Below are 11,921 nucleotides of genomic sequence, written 5' to 3'. Positions count from 1 at the left end.
ATATATCTATATATATGTATATATATATATATATATATATATATTTGGTATATAAATGTATAGAGACTCCAGATGCTTGCTTCTCTAAAAATTTAATTGACTTGTCTTACAGGTCTCTACCATACTCATCGGTTACTTTATGATTCTGTATATCTATTGGACACCGTCAAATTCGGCTCATTTTCGTTACATGTCCTTCATGATATGGTTCATTATCAGCATGTATCTATCGAGTATAGCGGGTTCTTACCAGGTCTTGGTCTTCGCTGCTCTACAAATTCTATGCATAATAGGATTTATTTATGAAGTGATACTCGTTATGGATGGTCATGAACTGAATGGTAGACATTTGACATTCTCGCAAGCAGCCCGTTTTGCTTTAACAAACGAGTTATTGCCGAGCCAGCAAGAAGATAAAACAACTTCACTCGAGGACGAGCAGACAAAGAACTGTATTCCGGAAGGCGAAAGCGTGGATACACCGATTTGCTCTCAAGAAGAAGCAAGAAGATCGGCATCTGCTGATGCAACGGGTATCGAGAGAATACGTAGCACGTCGAGACGTGGAGTAAAGTCATTATCTTTGGATACGGATGCTGGTTTATCCGCCGTAATGGATGTGACAACATGTAGACCTGCGTATAACGTACGTTATATAACTCGTGGGACATTACGCGACCGTTATCTGCTCGGCAAAATAAGAGCCGAATTACGAACGTCTCTAGATATGCAAGATGATGAGGTTGATACTGACAAATACATGTATGGGGCACTATATGCATGTGCTGGCATGCTTCTCTGGAAACACAGATGGATCGCACACATTCTGGTGATCCCATTGGTATATTATATCGTCAAGAAGTTAGGTAGCTATTTTGGTTTTTGGAAAATGATACTCGGGCATTGCAACTCGATGATAGAAATGCTCATATCGTGGTGCATGGATCGACATCAAGCACTCGTACCCTCCAATATCAGAGGTCTCTATAAAATAAGCGTTATCGTGGATGAGAAACTAAGAAATATTCTGAAAAACTCCGTCAATGCGGTAGCGACTACATCTGTAATACTTGGCTTGATTGTTTTCGCTACTTGCGCATCTATCTTTATTATGATACAGGTTTGTGCGACAAACATTCGCGTATTCTTTTATACACTATCATACAATTGTATGTACAATCGTGGATTGGAGAACGGTTGCAGTACTTTTTTTTCGATGAATTTTGAAATTCAGTCTTGCTCGTAGAGTAATTGAACGTAAATGGCTAGATCTATAAATGAGAACCAATCGCTCGATGAACAGGCCGGATTCCAAAATCCATTGAAAGAGAAGTTGCAATCATTTCGTCCATTACTGTACAACAGCCCAATAGACGAGAAATGAATTAAAATGAATTAAAATAGATTCAGATTTTTAAAAATATATATGTATACTCATTCACGAACGTTAATAAATGAATCCTTTTCAATCCGAATGTATTTTTATTCATTTATACGAATTGGATGAAGCACATTTCTATGCCTTTCAATCTAAAAATGATATCAGCTTGTCTGTGTCTCGTGAATACTTCTCAATTCAAAATTTTGAATAGAAAAATTTTTCAATCCAATTGAATAAAAAAGTTTTTGTTATTTAAAATATTCATTTGGATAGATAAAATTTCCATCCATATTAATCCATTCTCGTTTACTGAAAAGATTCTATCTAATTTCTCTATCTAGATCTATGCAGAAGGCTTGCATCTTGTTCAAGTAACAGGTGAAATATTGAATTCCACTTTGATGAGCAATCCTGATATCGATTGGGTTCCAGAAAAGTGGGAAGAGTCCGTTAACAGTGTTTTAGATAACGTTTACACATATGGACGAAGTGCTATATCGGATGGCGTAAGATTTACCTTGTTTACTTTTCCACTTTGCATGTGTGCGAACGCTAAGTTTGCTTATCAAGCTTGCTTAATTCAGATTCGGGGTCTCGTAAAAGATCTCGAACCGACGAAAGCGGAACAAATGGAGAAGAAAGTCTTGGAGCTCTGGGATCGTCTTTATCAAGCATGGATGATGTCAAATATGGATCCGAATCTCGTGGGTCCTACCGTAGATGCCATGTCTGCGTATTCCGCTTGGGAAAACTTCAAAGATAGCGTTGGAAAAACACCTATACGTAAATACTTTGTCTAAAGAAATTTACGAAATTTAGCATTATTAAATTACGTTTTTTACTTGTTTTTTTCCAGATAGATGATCTCCATTCCATTATGTTACTTTTATTAATATAATAAAAATCGCTTTGCATATAATACATAAGAACTCTATCGCTTTTTCTTTCAGATTTGTTCAATATGACTAGTATACAGAATTTTGCCAAAGAAAATATTGGCATTCTTACATCGGTGTTTGACTCTGTTTGGAGCATTGTTAAAGGCAATATGTCTGTAATACTAACGGTTTTTACGGAATTGTTTTATATTGTACTCATGAGTGGATCAGCCGTACTTAATTTTGTACTCAGCACGGTATGCAACATGTTTTCTTGCAAAATTTTATAGAAAAGAAAAGGCATGAGATATAATAATTTGTTATTTCAGGTTGTATTCTTTACAACTTTATTTTATTTGCTCAGTTCCAGCGATAAAACTTATAAACCCATCGAACTGACAACAATGTTTAGTCCTATTAGTTGTCACAGGTAATTATTCATAATCTGAAAATTGATTTATGATTTCTCTTTGTAGTGTAATATTTTAAATTTTATAAAAATGTTTAGTTTTAATTAGCCCTGGGGTGCTATTCTGTACACGTCTACCGAAGACCTGTACAAAATAACACATCTGGGCAAAATACATGTAGTTTGTATTTGTAAAATACAAAATACTGTTATTCTTAGCAACTATCCTAAACTACATTAATAATGCAGCTCTTACTACTTAGAATATTTATTAGAGTAATTATTATTACTAAGATTGACAGTATTTTGTATTCTAATATAAATACAAAATATATGTACAGGGCCCAGCCCTGTTTTTACCAAGCACATTACATGTAGAAAGGTACATTCTACGTATTGATATGATCTTCATATAATGTGATTGTGTTAATACACTCTAATCTACTGGGACGTTACTATCATAAAATGTATGATAGATACTGCACGAAGAAAACTTTCAAAATAACATCGATTCTGTCTAGATTTGCTATGTCATTACAAGAAGCAGTGATTGGGGTATTCGCGGCCACTTTTAAACTCGCCTCCTTCTTCGGCATGTGGACATGGTTCATACATAATTTGTTCCAAGTGAAAATTGTCTATTTACCATCGGCTCTTGCAACTATGTTAGGAGCAGTTCCTTTCTTGGATGCGTACTTTGCCTGCATTCCGGCTACCATAGAACTTTGGTTCACTCGTGGATCAATGATCGCTATCTCATTTTTTCTCTTTCATTTCCTCCCGTGTAACATAGTAGTGACGGAATTTTATAAAGAGATTAAAGGGTAAAATTGTGCTTTGTAGTACATGAATATATCTTCAACTATGCATTGTTTTTACATACATTCCGTTTATTTCAGTGGTGGACATCCTTATCTGACAGGTTTATCGATAGCGGGTGGAATCTTTTGTTTAGGTGTAGAAGGAGCAATTTTTGGCCCTTTGCTCTTGTGTTGTATCATGGTTGTCATCAATTTAAGTCGACGTTACCTACACTCACCTGAGGAGGAGGAGGAGGAGGTCGTACTACCGGCATATTCTAACCATGAAAGAACATCATAATATAAGTCAAAATAACATTGCGATTTTAACAAAAATTAATATCTCTGCTTAACAGTATCGCAAGCTACGGGCTTGCTTTCAACTTTTATTAAAGATTGAGATCTGTATTCACATCGTATTTTTCTACAATAAATGCACATTTATTTCTGACAGTCTACAATATATGTAACATAAACTATCTATACTGAAGAAAATCATGTCACAAAGTTACATAATGAAATCATGTAATTAAAATATGTAAATCACGTAATGAATTGTTTTAAATCAGTGCGTAATTTTTTTAAATCACGTAATTTGAAAAATCACACGGTGATATGTTTTTTTTCTTCTATTTCTATCATTTAATTATTTAAAATTAAATTAATTTCGATAACTAAAATCATATGATACATGAAATTATTTCTAATATCATGTAATTTTTTAAATGATGGTATTTTAAAAAATCACGTACTGATTTGGAACAATTCATGGTGTGCTTTATTTATTTTAATTACATGATATCGTTATGTAACTTTGTGATGTGATTTTTTTCGATAGAGATGTGCATGTTTGTCGATAAAAGTAAGATGTGAATACGGATCTAAGAGTTTGATATAAATATTTCATGAAAGTGAGTATTGTATGATGACTGGACTAAACATACAGCGCAAACATAGAAAATTGTGCTTTATATGTATTTTTATGTGATAAGAAAACTAACCCAGGAGTCTCAGCTTACGCTTATTAGGATTACAGATATTTATATTACACGAATAATTAAAATAAGTTATTTACATTATGATACTTTCTATTAAGAACAATTTGATGATATAAAGTACAATTAAATAAAGAAGTTTTTATTTATTGAAATAAAAAGTTGATATGTATTTCATAAAACTGTACATACAATTGTTACAGTAATTCTCAACCAAATGCCTCATGTATATAATGCATGATACAAGATAACTTTATGCACGACTAATTTTAATTTGTTCTTTTAAGAAAATAGTCACTATAAAAATTACCATATGCATAGTAAATGTCTGATATATGTGTGAGTTTTATATTGCTCTGCAATAATTCAACCGTTGTTGCTTCATATGCATGAAAAATGATTTTCTTCCTTTTTGCAAACATATGAAAGCCATTTTCCGAAAAACGACCTCGTATATTACCTATTTCTAACCACACAAAAAGTGCTATTTTATCTGTCGATAATACAATTTTAAAATTTGCATAATTGGAAAGTTTTCCAGATAAATGATTTTCTTCGATCTTCATCTAAAACAAAAACAATTGCGTGTCAATATTTTTCAGACAGTATTTATTGTACAATGTTTATAATATATCGAATTTTGTACGCGACACCAATTAATCCACTTACAGTAACGTTGGCTACTGGTATATTTGCGTTTTTTAACGCATCAGGATATATATAATTAATTGGCGCAATTAAGAATCCAGATTTATCCGTAAAAGATAAAGTGGCGATGCAAGATCTTTTGGCGGATTTCAATGTTCCACAACCCACTTGAACCAGGAATCTGTCTAACCAAAAGGATGTAACTTTCGTAGCTTTATTAGATTCCTGAAAAAAAAATCAGTATAGCTATACGGATATTTATATACAAATTATAGATATCAACTCTAATACTCTATGTAACTATATATATAGTTTTACACGCACACACACATATACTGACTATTACGATATTATTGAAGAATAATACGGATATAGGTTTCATAGATTCCCATTTGTAAACATGAAGTTTTACTGTACAATTTGTTAAAGTATACAATCGATCAGACACTATATATATCGAGAGTTCATTGGAAACGGACAAATGCGATGTAACAATAATAGGCGCGAAAAAATCCTTGGCATAATAGTGAAGCATTTTCCAACGACCTTCATTATCTGTAAATATAATACGGAGAAGATTTTTGTAATATGCAAAAAATAGAAGGATATCTTAAATTAGAACGATCAATATAGTACTTTCATATTAAATAAAAGGAAGAAAATGTTATAGAAGCAAGATTCATATTCTTCATATACATTTATCATTTTAAGAGCTTTGAAAAAACTTTTATATCTACAAATTTTAACAATCAAGACTTTTAGTTCTAATTCCATGTCTTTGATTACCTATAGAAGACCATGAAGGAGCTTGCCAGACATCGTTCAATTGCCAATAGAGAGCTCCCATTGTCATACCCTCACCTATGGAATTCACTTCAGATTTGGCTTGTCTGTACATTTCTGTTTGTATTCTTATAGAGACAGCTTGATTGATCTGACTGAGATATATATAACTTGCAAAATCTCGGATGCTGTCGTTACTTCGCGGTACAGCAAAGTTGTGCAAGATCAGCTGCAGCATATATTGATTGCCGAGTGGCTGATGTTGTCTATGCTTCACGAAGTCGCTGTCAATATGAAGATCTTTTGTGCTTTCTATAGCAGTTGCTATCGTGTAAATCGATGGCCAAGATTGAAATCCATATTCGGAGCAAAATCTTGTCCGAGGATACTGAGTGATGTCCCAACTATTTCTAATGTAATTATAATAGTGGACTGAAAACATTCAACTTAATGTTAATATACTCGATATTCAATTAATCTCATTTTAAAGGATCAAGAAAAACTTATCTGTGTGTATATATATATATATATATATATTACCGTCACCGTAGAGGTTTAAATAAGGATTTACTCCAGTATAATTGTATGTTTCTTCATATGCCCCGTTGCCCGGACTAGACACGACAAATGGTCTTGTCAGATCTAGTTTCTTCACTTCTGTCTTCAATAGATTCACATAAAGTTTCACATAATCCTCTCTATACACATGAGCAGAACCGGTACCATACCAATTACCATAAAGCGCCGCTTCGTTTTCGTTATTGCCAGCCCAAAGAACGATACTTGGATGATTTTTCAAACGTATTACGTTTTGTAATATTTCTTCTTTTACGCTCTTTAAGAATGAATAACTTATAGGATACATAGCGCACGCAAACATGAAATCTTGCCAAATCATGATCCCATATTCGTCAGCCAAGTCGTAAAATAATTTCGACTCATAAAGACCACCGCCCCATACTCTTAGCATATTCATATGCGTCTCTTTGACAGATAACAACAAGTCTCTGATGGTGTCTTCTTTTGCGCCTAACTCAGGGAAGATACTGGCTGGAATAAAGTTGCTGCCTTTAGCGAATATCGGTATATCGTTTATGCGAAAATAGAAGCTCAGCCCTTTTTTCAAAGATTTTTCCACGAGCTGCACCGTTCTGAAGCCTATACGGATCCGTTTGAATAATACGTCATTCGCCGTTGCCACAGTAGTAGTTAAATAGTACAAATGTTGCTTGCCATAACCATTCGGCCACCAATTCTCAACGGCATCCTGGGCAGAGAGTAAAACATTAGGCCATTAGAATTAATAAAATTACAATTTTATTTTTGTTTGTATGCACTTGCAGATATCAAAATAAAAACTTAAAAAACCAAAAATGTGAAAAAGAAATTAAATCAAAATATATTTCAAGTATACTTATTAAAATAAGAACATAATTCTTCGAACGGCGTCTTGAGGACGTCTTTATTATAGACACGATTTTGAACGTATATTGGAGGTACATGTGTTACGTGAACATGTGTAATTAATATATCCGTGTTTCAATTCGTATAATTTTTAATACACGGGTATCGAAAGACACGGTTTGAAAAGCATGTATATCCGTGAATTACAATATACGATTACACATGTATTGAAATGTACGAGTACACGTGTAACATATTCATATTTTATTTCGTGTGATTATTAATGTACGATAAGATAACCGTATAATTAAGTACATTTACGGCGTAAACGCTTATATTAATAAGATATATTTATTGAATTGTTTGCATCGTGTTATAAACAAAAAGAAACGGGCGTGTCAAGTATGCTGCTGCTGAAGATTTTTCGAATTTTTCTCTTTGCAATTTTCTATTTGTTATTATCGATGTAAAAATCTCTTTTTCAATTTCTGTAGCTCTCATTATGCCATCTATTGCATTTCGCGTTGTCTTTATAATATGTTGTTCTACTTTATACACTTGTTCTACTTTATACAAATGTCTTCCATATTTTATGTTAAGTCTAATACGAGTGTGAGAGATTATCCCATATAACACGGTTCTCAAATGAACGTCATAAGGACGTCCTTAAGAAGTCCTGCTTGAAGAACTGTGTTCTGTGGAACTTATTTTAATAAATATACTTGAAATGTATTATTTTGATTTCACTTCTTTTTCATGGCATTTTTGGTTTTTTCATTTTGTTTTTGAACATCTTTGTTTTGATATATTTGCATAAAAACATTGCATTTTAGCTTCGCTTCTTTTTTTGCAATATTTTTTATTCCTTTCACTATGTTTTAGAATATATTTACAAAATATATCTTTTGCCTAAAGATATTGCAAAATATATTTGACGCCTTTTTTTTATATTTTTAATTTTTTTCCAGTGAATCTTAGAACTTACTGCAGGCACGATGAGCGAAATGTTAACATTTATGTACTTTTCACTTGCGTCGAGTACAACTTCACTGGTATTGCTAACAACTTTGTTTTGTGCAATATGCAATATCGATGCTATGTGACAACTAATTCCTATGAATTTTTCGTCCTTACTCTGTGTTGTCTCAAGAAATATTGTAATAAGGATGTTCCAGGTATTATTTTCTTTGCGTATGTCAGTCGTAACGTCATTAATCAATATATCATTTACGGGAATCAATTCAACATCTCTCCTGTAAATATCTTGCGTTATATACTAATAAAAATGTAGTTAGTAAAAAAATATAATAAAATATATTGTAAAATAAACGATTACTTATTACCAAATGCCAATCGAGGGAAAAGCAGGTCCCCAATCCCATGAGAAACTGGCTTGCATCTTACGAATGTGATTTACATGGCATTCTCCATTGTATTCCTTAGGTACACATACTGGTGGTATAACGTAATGATTCTTTTGCTCATTGTATAAGTCTTCGGCTACTTTAACAGCCGAACGAAACATGACTTTCAATACATTCTGTTCTTTCTACATAAATCAAATAAACAAATTGTATTACCAATACGTATATTTTGCATGACTTTCAATCTCTTTGATTACCTCGATAAAATCTGTTACGTCAAAAATATATCTTAAAAACATATTTGAGGTCTCTCCGAGGATGTGATCGTTCAAAGAAACATTGGCAAACGTATCGATTCCATGAAAAACTAACACTATCTTACGAGCTTTTAGAAAATTATCACTCACTGAAAATATAACATGTTTAGATTATTTTTAATTTTAAACTGTTACCTAATATTATGTCTCATATATACACTTATGTAATAATATATATTATTATATAGATTGTGTATATATACACTCATGGCAAATTACCTCTAAAATTTTTTATGTAAGTGACAGATTGATTTCCGACCCAACGATTATTGATATCATTTCTTCCAAGCAAATTGTTCTCTATTATGTTATTCTTATATAAGTCTGTATAAATTCCTCCAGGAACAGTCGCGGTAAAATTGATATCTGTAGAATAGAATAATTGTTGCATCATTTATGTGAACATTTTTAAAAAAAGTTGTCTACTAGATTTGAAGAAAAAAAAAAATATATATATATACAAATAATTTTTGAAAAATTATGTTTTAATATCTTACCATTGTTGCATTTTTCATAGGGCTTCTTATCTGAAAAAACAATTTTTTGTTGCAATCATGATTAATAAATAATTTTGTACATATAAATTGTATTTTGTACATATACATATACATATATACAAAGTATTTTCTGTAACTTGATTATTTAAAATATCTCCGTTTTTGACGATACGAGAAAATACCATATGGGAAAGTAATTCGATTCGAAGGAGCACATATTATTATGATGAGCAAAAAATTTTTCTCAAGATCATACTTTTTATCGGTGTAAAAGCATAAATACATAGCTTTAAAAAAAAATGTATATGCAAAATGAATTTTTTAAATAAGCAAGTATGTATTTTCTTTACATCAATTGATTCATCTCATTATTCTGTTCATAAAAGTATTAAGGTACAATTATAAAAAAAATTAATAGTTTAGGAATAGAAGGAAAAAACCTGATTTAGGAAGTAAAAAAAAAGATAATTTGTTTAGAATTTTTTGAAAAAGAAATAGTAATTTTTAAAAATCCTATTCTCATTGGGAGCATTCAGCGGATTCAAGAAGACAAAGTTGAGTGATCGCTCGTTGTTATTAGTGTATTCTTTTAGATTATCCAATCAGAATTTTAGATCTAGAAGAATATATCAATAGCAGTGTGAACGCACTTACTCAACTGTTGAGTCTGCTGAAACTCAGCCATTGGCTGTCGCTACTTAACGATACCGACAGTTGTCGTTAAGTAGTAACAAGTAACAACCAATGAAAATCGCGCTTTTTTCCTAGGATAGTCCTTGTTATTGGCTATCGTTAATTATCGACATCGACAACTGTTCTATATGTGTATGTACATACAGAATATGGATCTTGATAGGGGCATAACGCGATGCCATAAAATGTTTTCTTTGATTAGTTAGTTAATAAACTTCTTTCTTCTGATTAGTCAATCAAATACTTCAAAACATTTTTAGTGAGACATTAGTTGCTTTCCATTTATACCGATTCTCAGATAATTCTCATTTGTGACGTCATAACTCAGTTGAATGTGCGTTTTATTTACATTCTGGACAAGTAAGATTCAATTGAGTTTTTACCTACAATCTGCACAAGCTCGAAACTGTACATTACTTTACTGAGTCTCATAAACTCATTTTAAAAGTGAGGTCATGTGATAACTTTTTATCAAATGGTAATGTTCCAAAATTGACTGTCTGTACTGAAAATCTATAGTGCACGTAACGTAACAAACTAGCATTTTCAGCTCTGGCAGTAAATTTGGAACACAAGCCACACAAGGTGCGCAAACCAGCAGTGACATCATTAACGAATAGTGACGTCTGTAACACACACGCACGCAAGCACGCACACACAATCTTTATATTATATATTACGTAAATATACAGTTTCCTATATAAATACGTACTTTTATTGAAAAAGATAAAGATATCTAGTAGATCATATTTACCACAGATATTAATAGTCCCTGTCCATGCACCATTTAGTGTTGTAATTTGACAGTGTATACTAATTAGGCATGAAATCCACAACGTTAAAATAAAAAACTTCATTTCATCAGGTGGCACATATATTGAAGTAAGATAAAACCTGATAACAAAGACTGCAAATATAATGAAAACTTTACGCGTACTCGCTTCTTGCTAAAACGTACCAATTTCCAATAAACGTAGAGATAGAAACAACAGTTTATTTAAACAGTCTTATTACTATCTAATCTATAAATGCCTTCCATGATTATCATCTTACTCTTAGATCAAAGCAAGGTTTATCAATGCATAACCTTGATATGAAGAAAAAGATGATGATGCACATGATAGGGCATATTCTTGTTTAACGTTCAGTAAACAACAAGGATGGAGGGATACCTGGGCTACGTTTGTTCCAAAATTTCCTCTCTGAGAAAGATTTTACTTTATATGCTATAGTATATGTTACGTGTACCATATATTTAGAGTAAAATTTTCCTCGGAGAGGAAGTTTTGGAACATAACCCTGAGTGGCATTTGAGTGGGAATTTGGGAATCTGTATATAGCCCTAGTCAAGTCTCCTACGATCATTGACCTCTGTTACACGGTACGTTTTACGTCGAAGTTATAACATTGATGTTATGAAACTGGCCATTCATAGATATATTCTTCTGAAGAATGGAATGACTGTGATTGGCCAGTTTTTCATAACATCGATGTTATAACTTCGGCGTAAAGCGTGCCATGTAAACGGCACGCTTAGGGCTTACTAGTTACTACTCTATTGTTTGCGGAGTTACGTAGTCAAATGAGAGGAAAATAATTGACTATCGGTCTGTTCGCGTTGCTTGCACTTTTTGCACTTAGCATCTTCATTCTTTCTCTTTTCAACGCTTGAATATTTATCCCGTTTTAAGTGCATTTTGGGGGATTTCAAGCAACGCGACCAAACCTTACGATTTGTTCGATTAGTCTTTT

The 11,921-nt window shown here is 32.5% G+C and overlaps 2 protein-coding genes across 5 annotated transcripts; one reads left to right on the top strand and one right to left on the bottom strand.

Annotated features, from left to right (window-relative positions):
• The first annotated feature begins 197 nt into the window (after nt 1-197).
• On the top strand, nt 198-3,916 carry LOC108765240 (transmembrane protein 245). The gene is made up of 7 exons (XM_018513845.1): nt 198-1,120; nt 1,723-1,887; nt 1,966-2,164; nt 2,332-2,516; nt 2,589-2,689; nt 3,190-3,492; nt 3,568-3,916. The coding sequence occupies exons 1-7, from the start codon at nt 200-202 to the stop codon at nt 3,767-3,769; spliced, it is 2,076 nt and encodes a 691-aa protein (XP_018369347.1). The 5' UTR covers nt 198-199; the 3' UTR covers nt 3,770-3,916.
• A 753-nt stretch (nt 3,917-4,669) lies between these two features.
• beta-Man (beta-mannosidase) lies at nt 4,670-11,358 on the bottom strand. Of its 4 annotated transcripts, none has more exons than XM_018513992.1 (12): nt 11,342-11,358; nt 10,924-11,063; nt 9,477-9,506; nt 9,199-9,345; nt 8,920-9,068; nt 8,642-8,847; nt 8,284-8,551; nt 6,435-7,161; nt 5,898-6,326; nt 5,452-5,666; nt 5,133-5,336; nt 4,670-5,029 (listed from the first exon to the last, which is right to left on the bottom strand). In XM_018513992.1, exons 2-12 carry the CDS (start codon nt 11,024-11,026, stop codon nt 4,733-4,735), a joined length of 2,775 nt encoding a protein of 924 aa, XP_018369494.1. In that variant the 5' UTR covers nt 11,027-11,063; nt 11,342-11,358; the 3' UTR covers nt 4,670-4,732. The 4 variants fall into 4 exon arrangements, with proteins under 4 accessions (XP_018369494.1, XP_018369492.1, XP_018369493.1 ...); XM_018513990.1 differs by lacking the exon at nt 11,342-11,358 and adding an exon at nt 11,128-11,299 and having other exon boundaries at nt 10,924-11,076; XM_018513991.1 differs by lacking the exon at nt 11,342-11,358 and adding an exon at nt 11,128-11,299.
• Nucleotides 11,359-11,921: the final 563 nt, after the last annotated feature.

Source organism: Trachymyrmex cornetzi, unplaced genomic scaffold (assembly GCF_001594075.2).
Source record: "Trachymyrmex cornetzi isolate Tcor2-1 unplaced genomic scaffold, Tcor1.1 scaffold482, whole genome shotgun sequence".
Classification (NCBI taxonomy): Eukaryota; Metazoa; Arthropoda; class Insecta; order Hymenoptera; family Formicidae; genus Trachymyrmex; species Trachymyrmex cornetzi.
The sequence above is the reverse complement of the archived record's forward strand: the minus strand, read 5'-3'. Positions and strand labels throughout refer to the sequence as shown.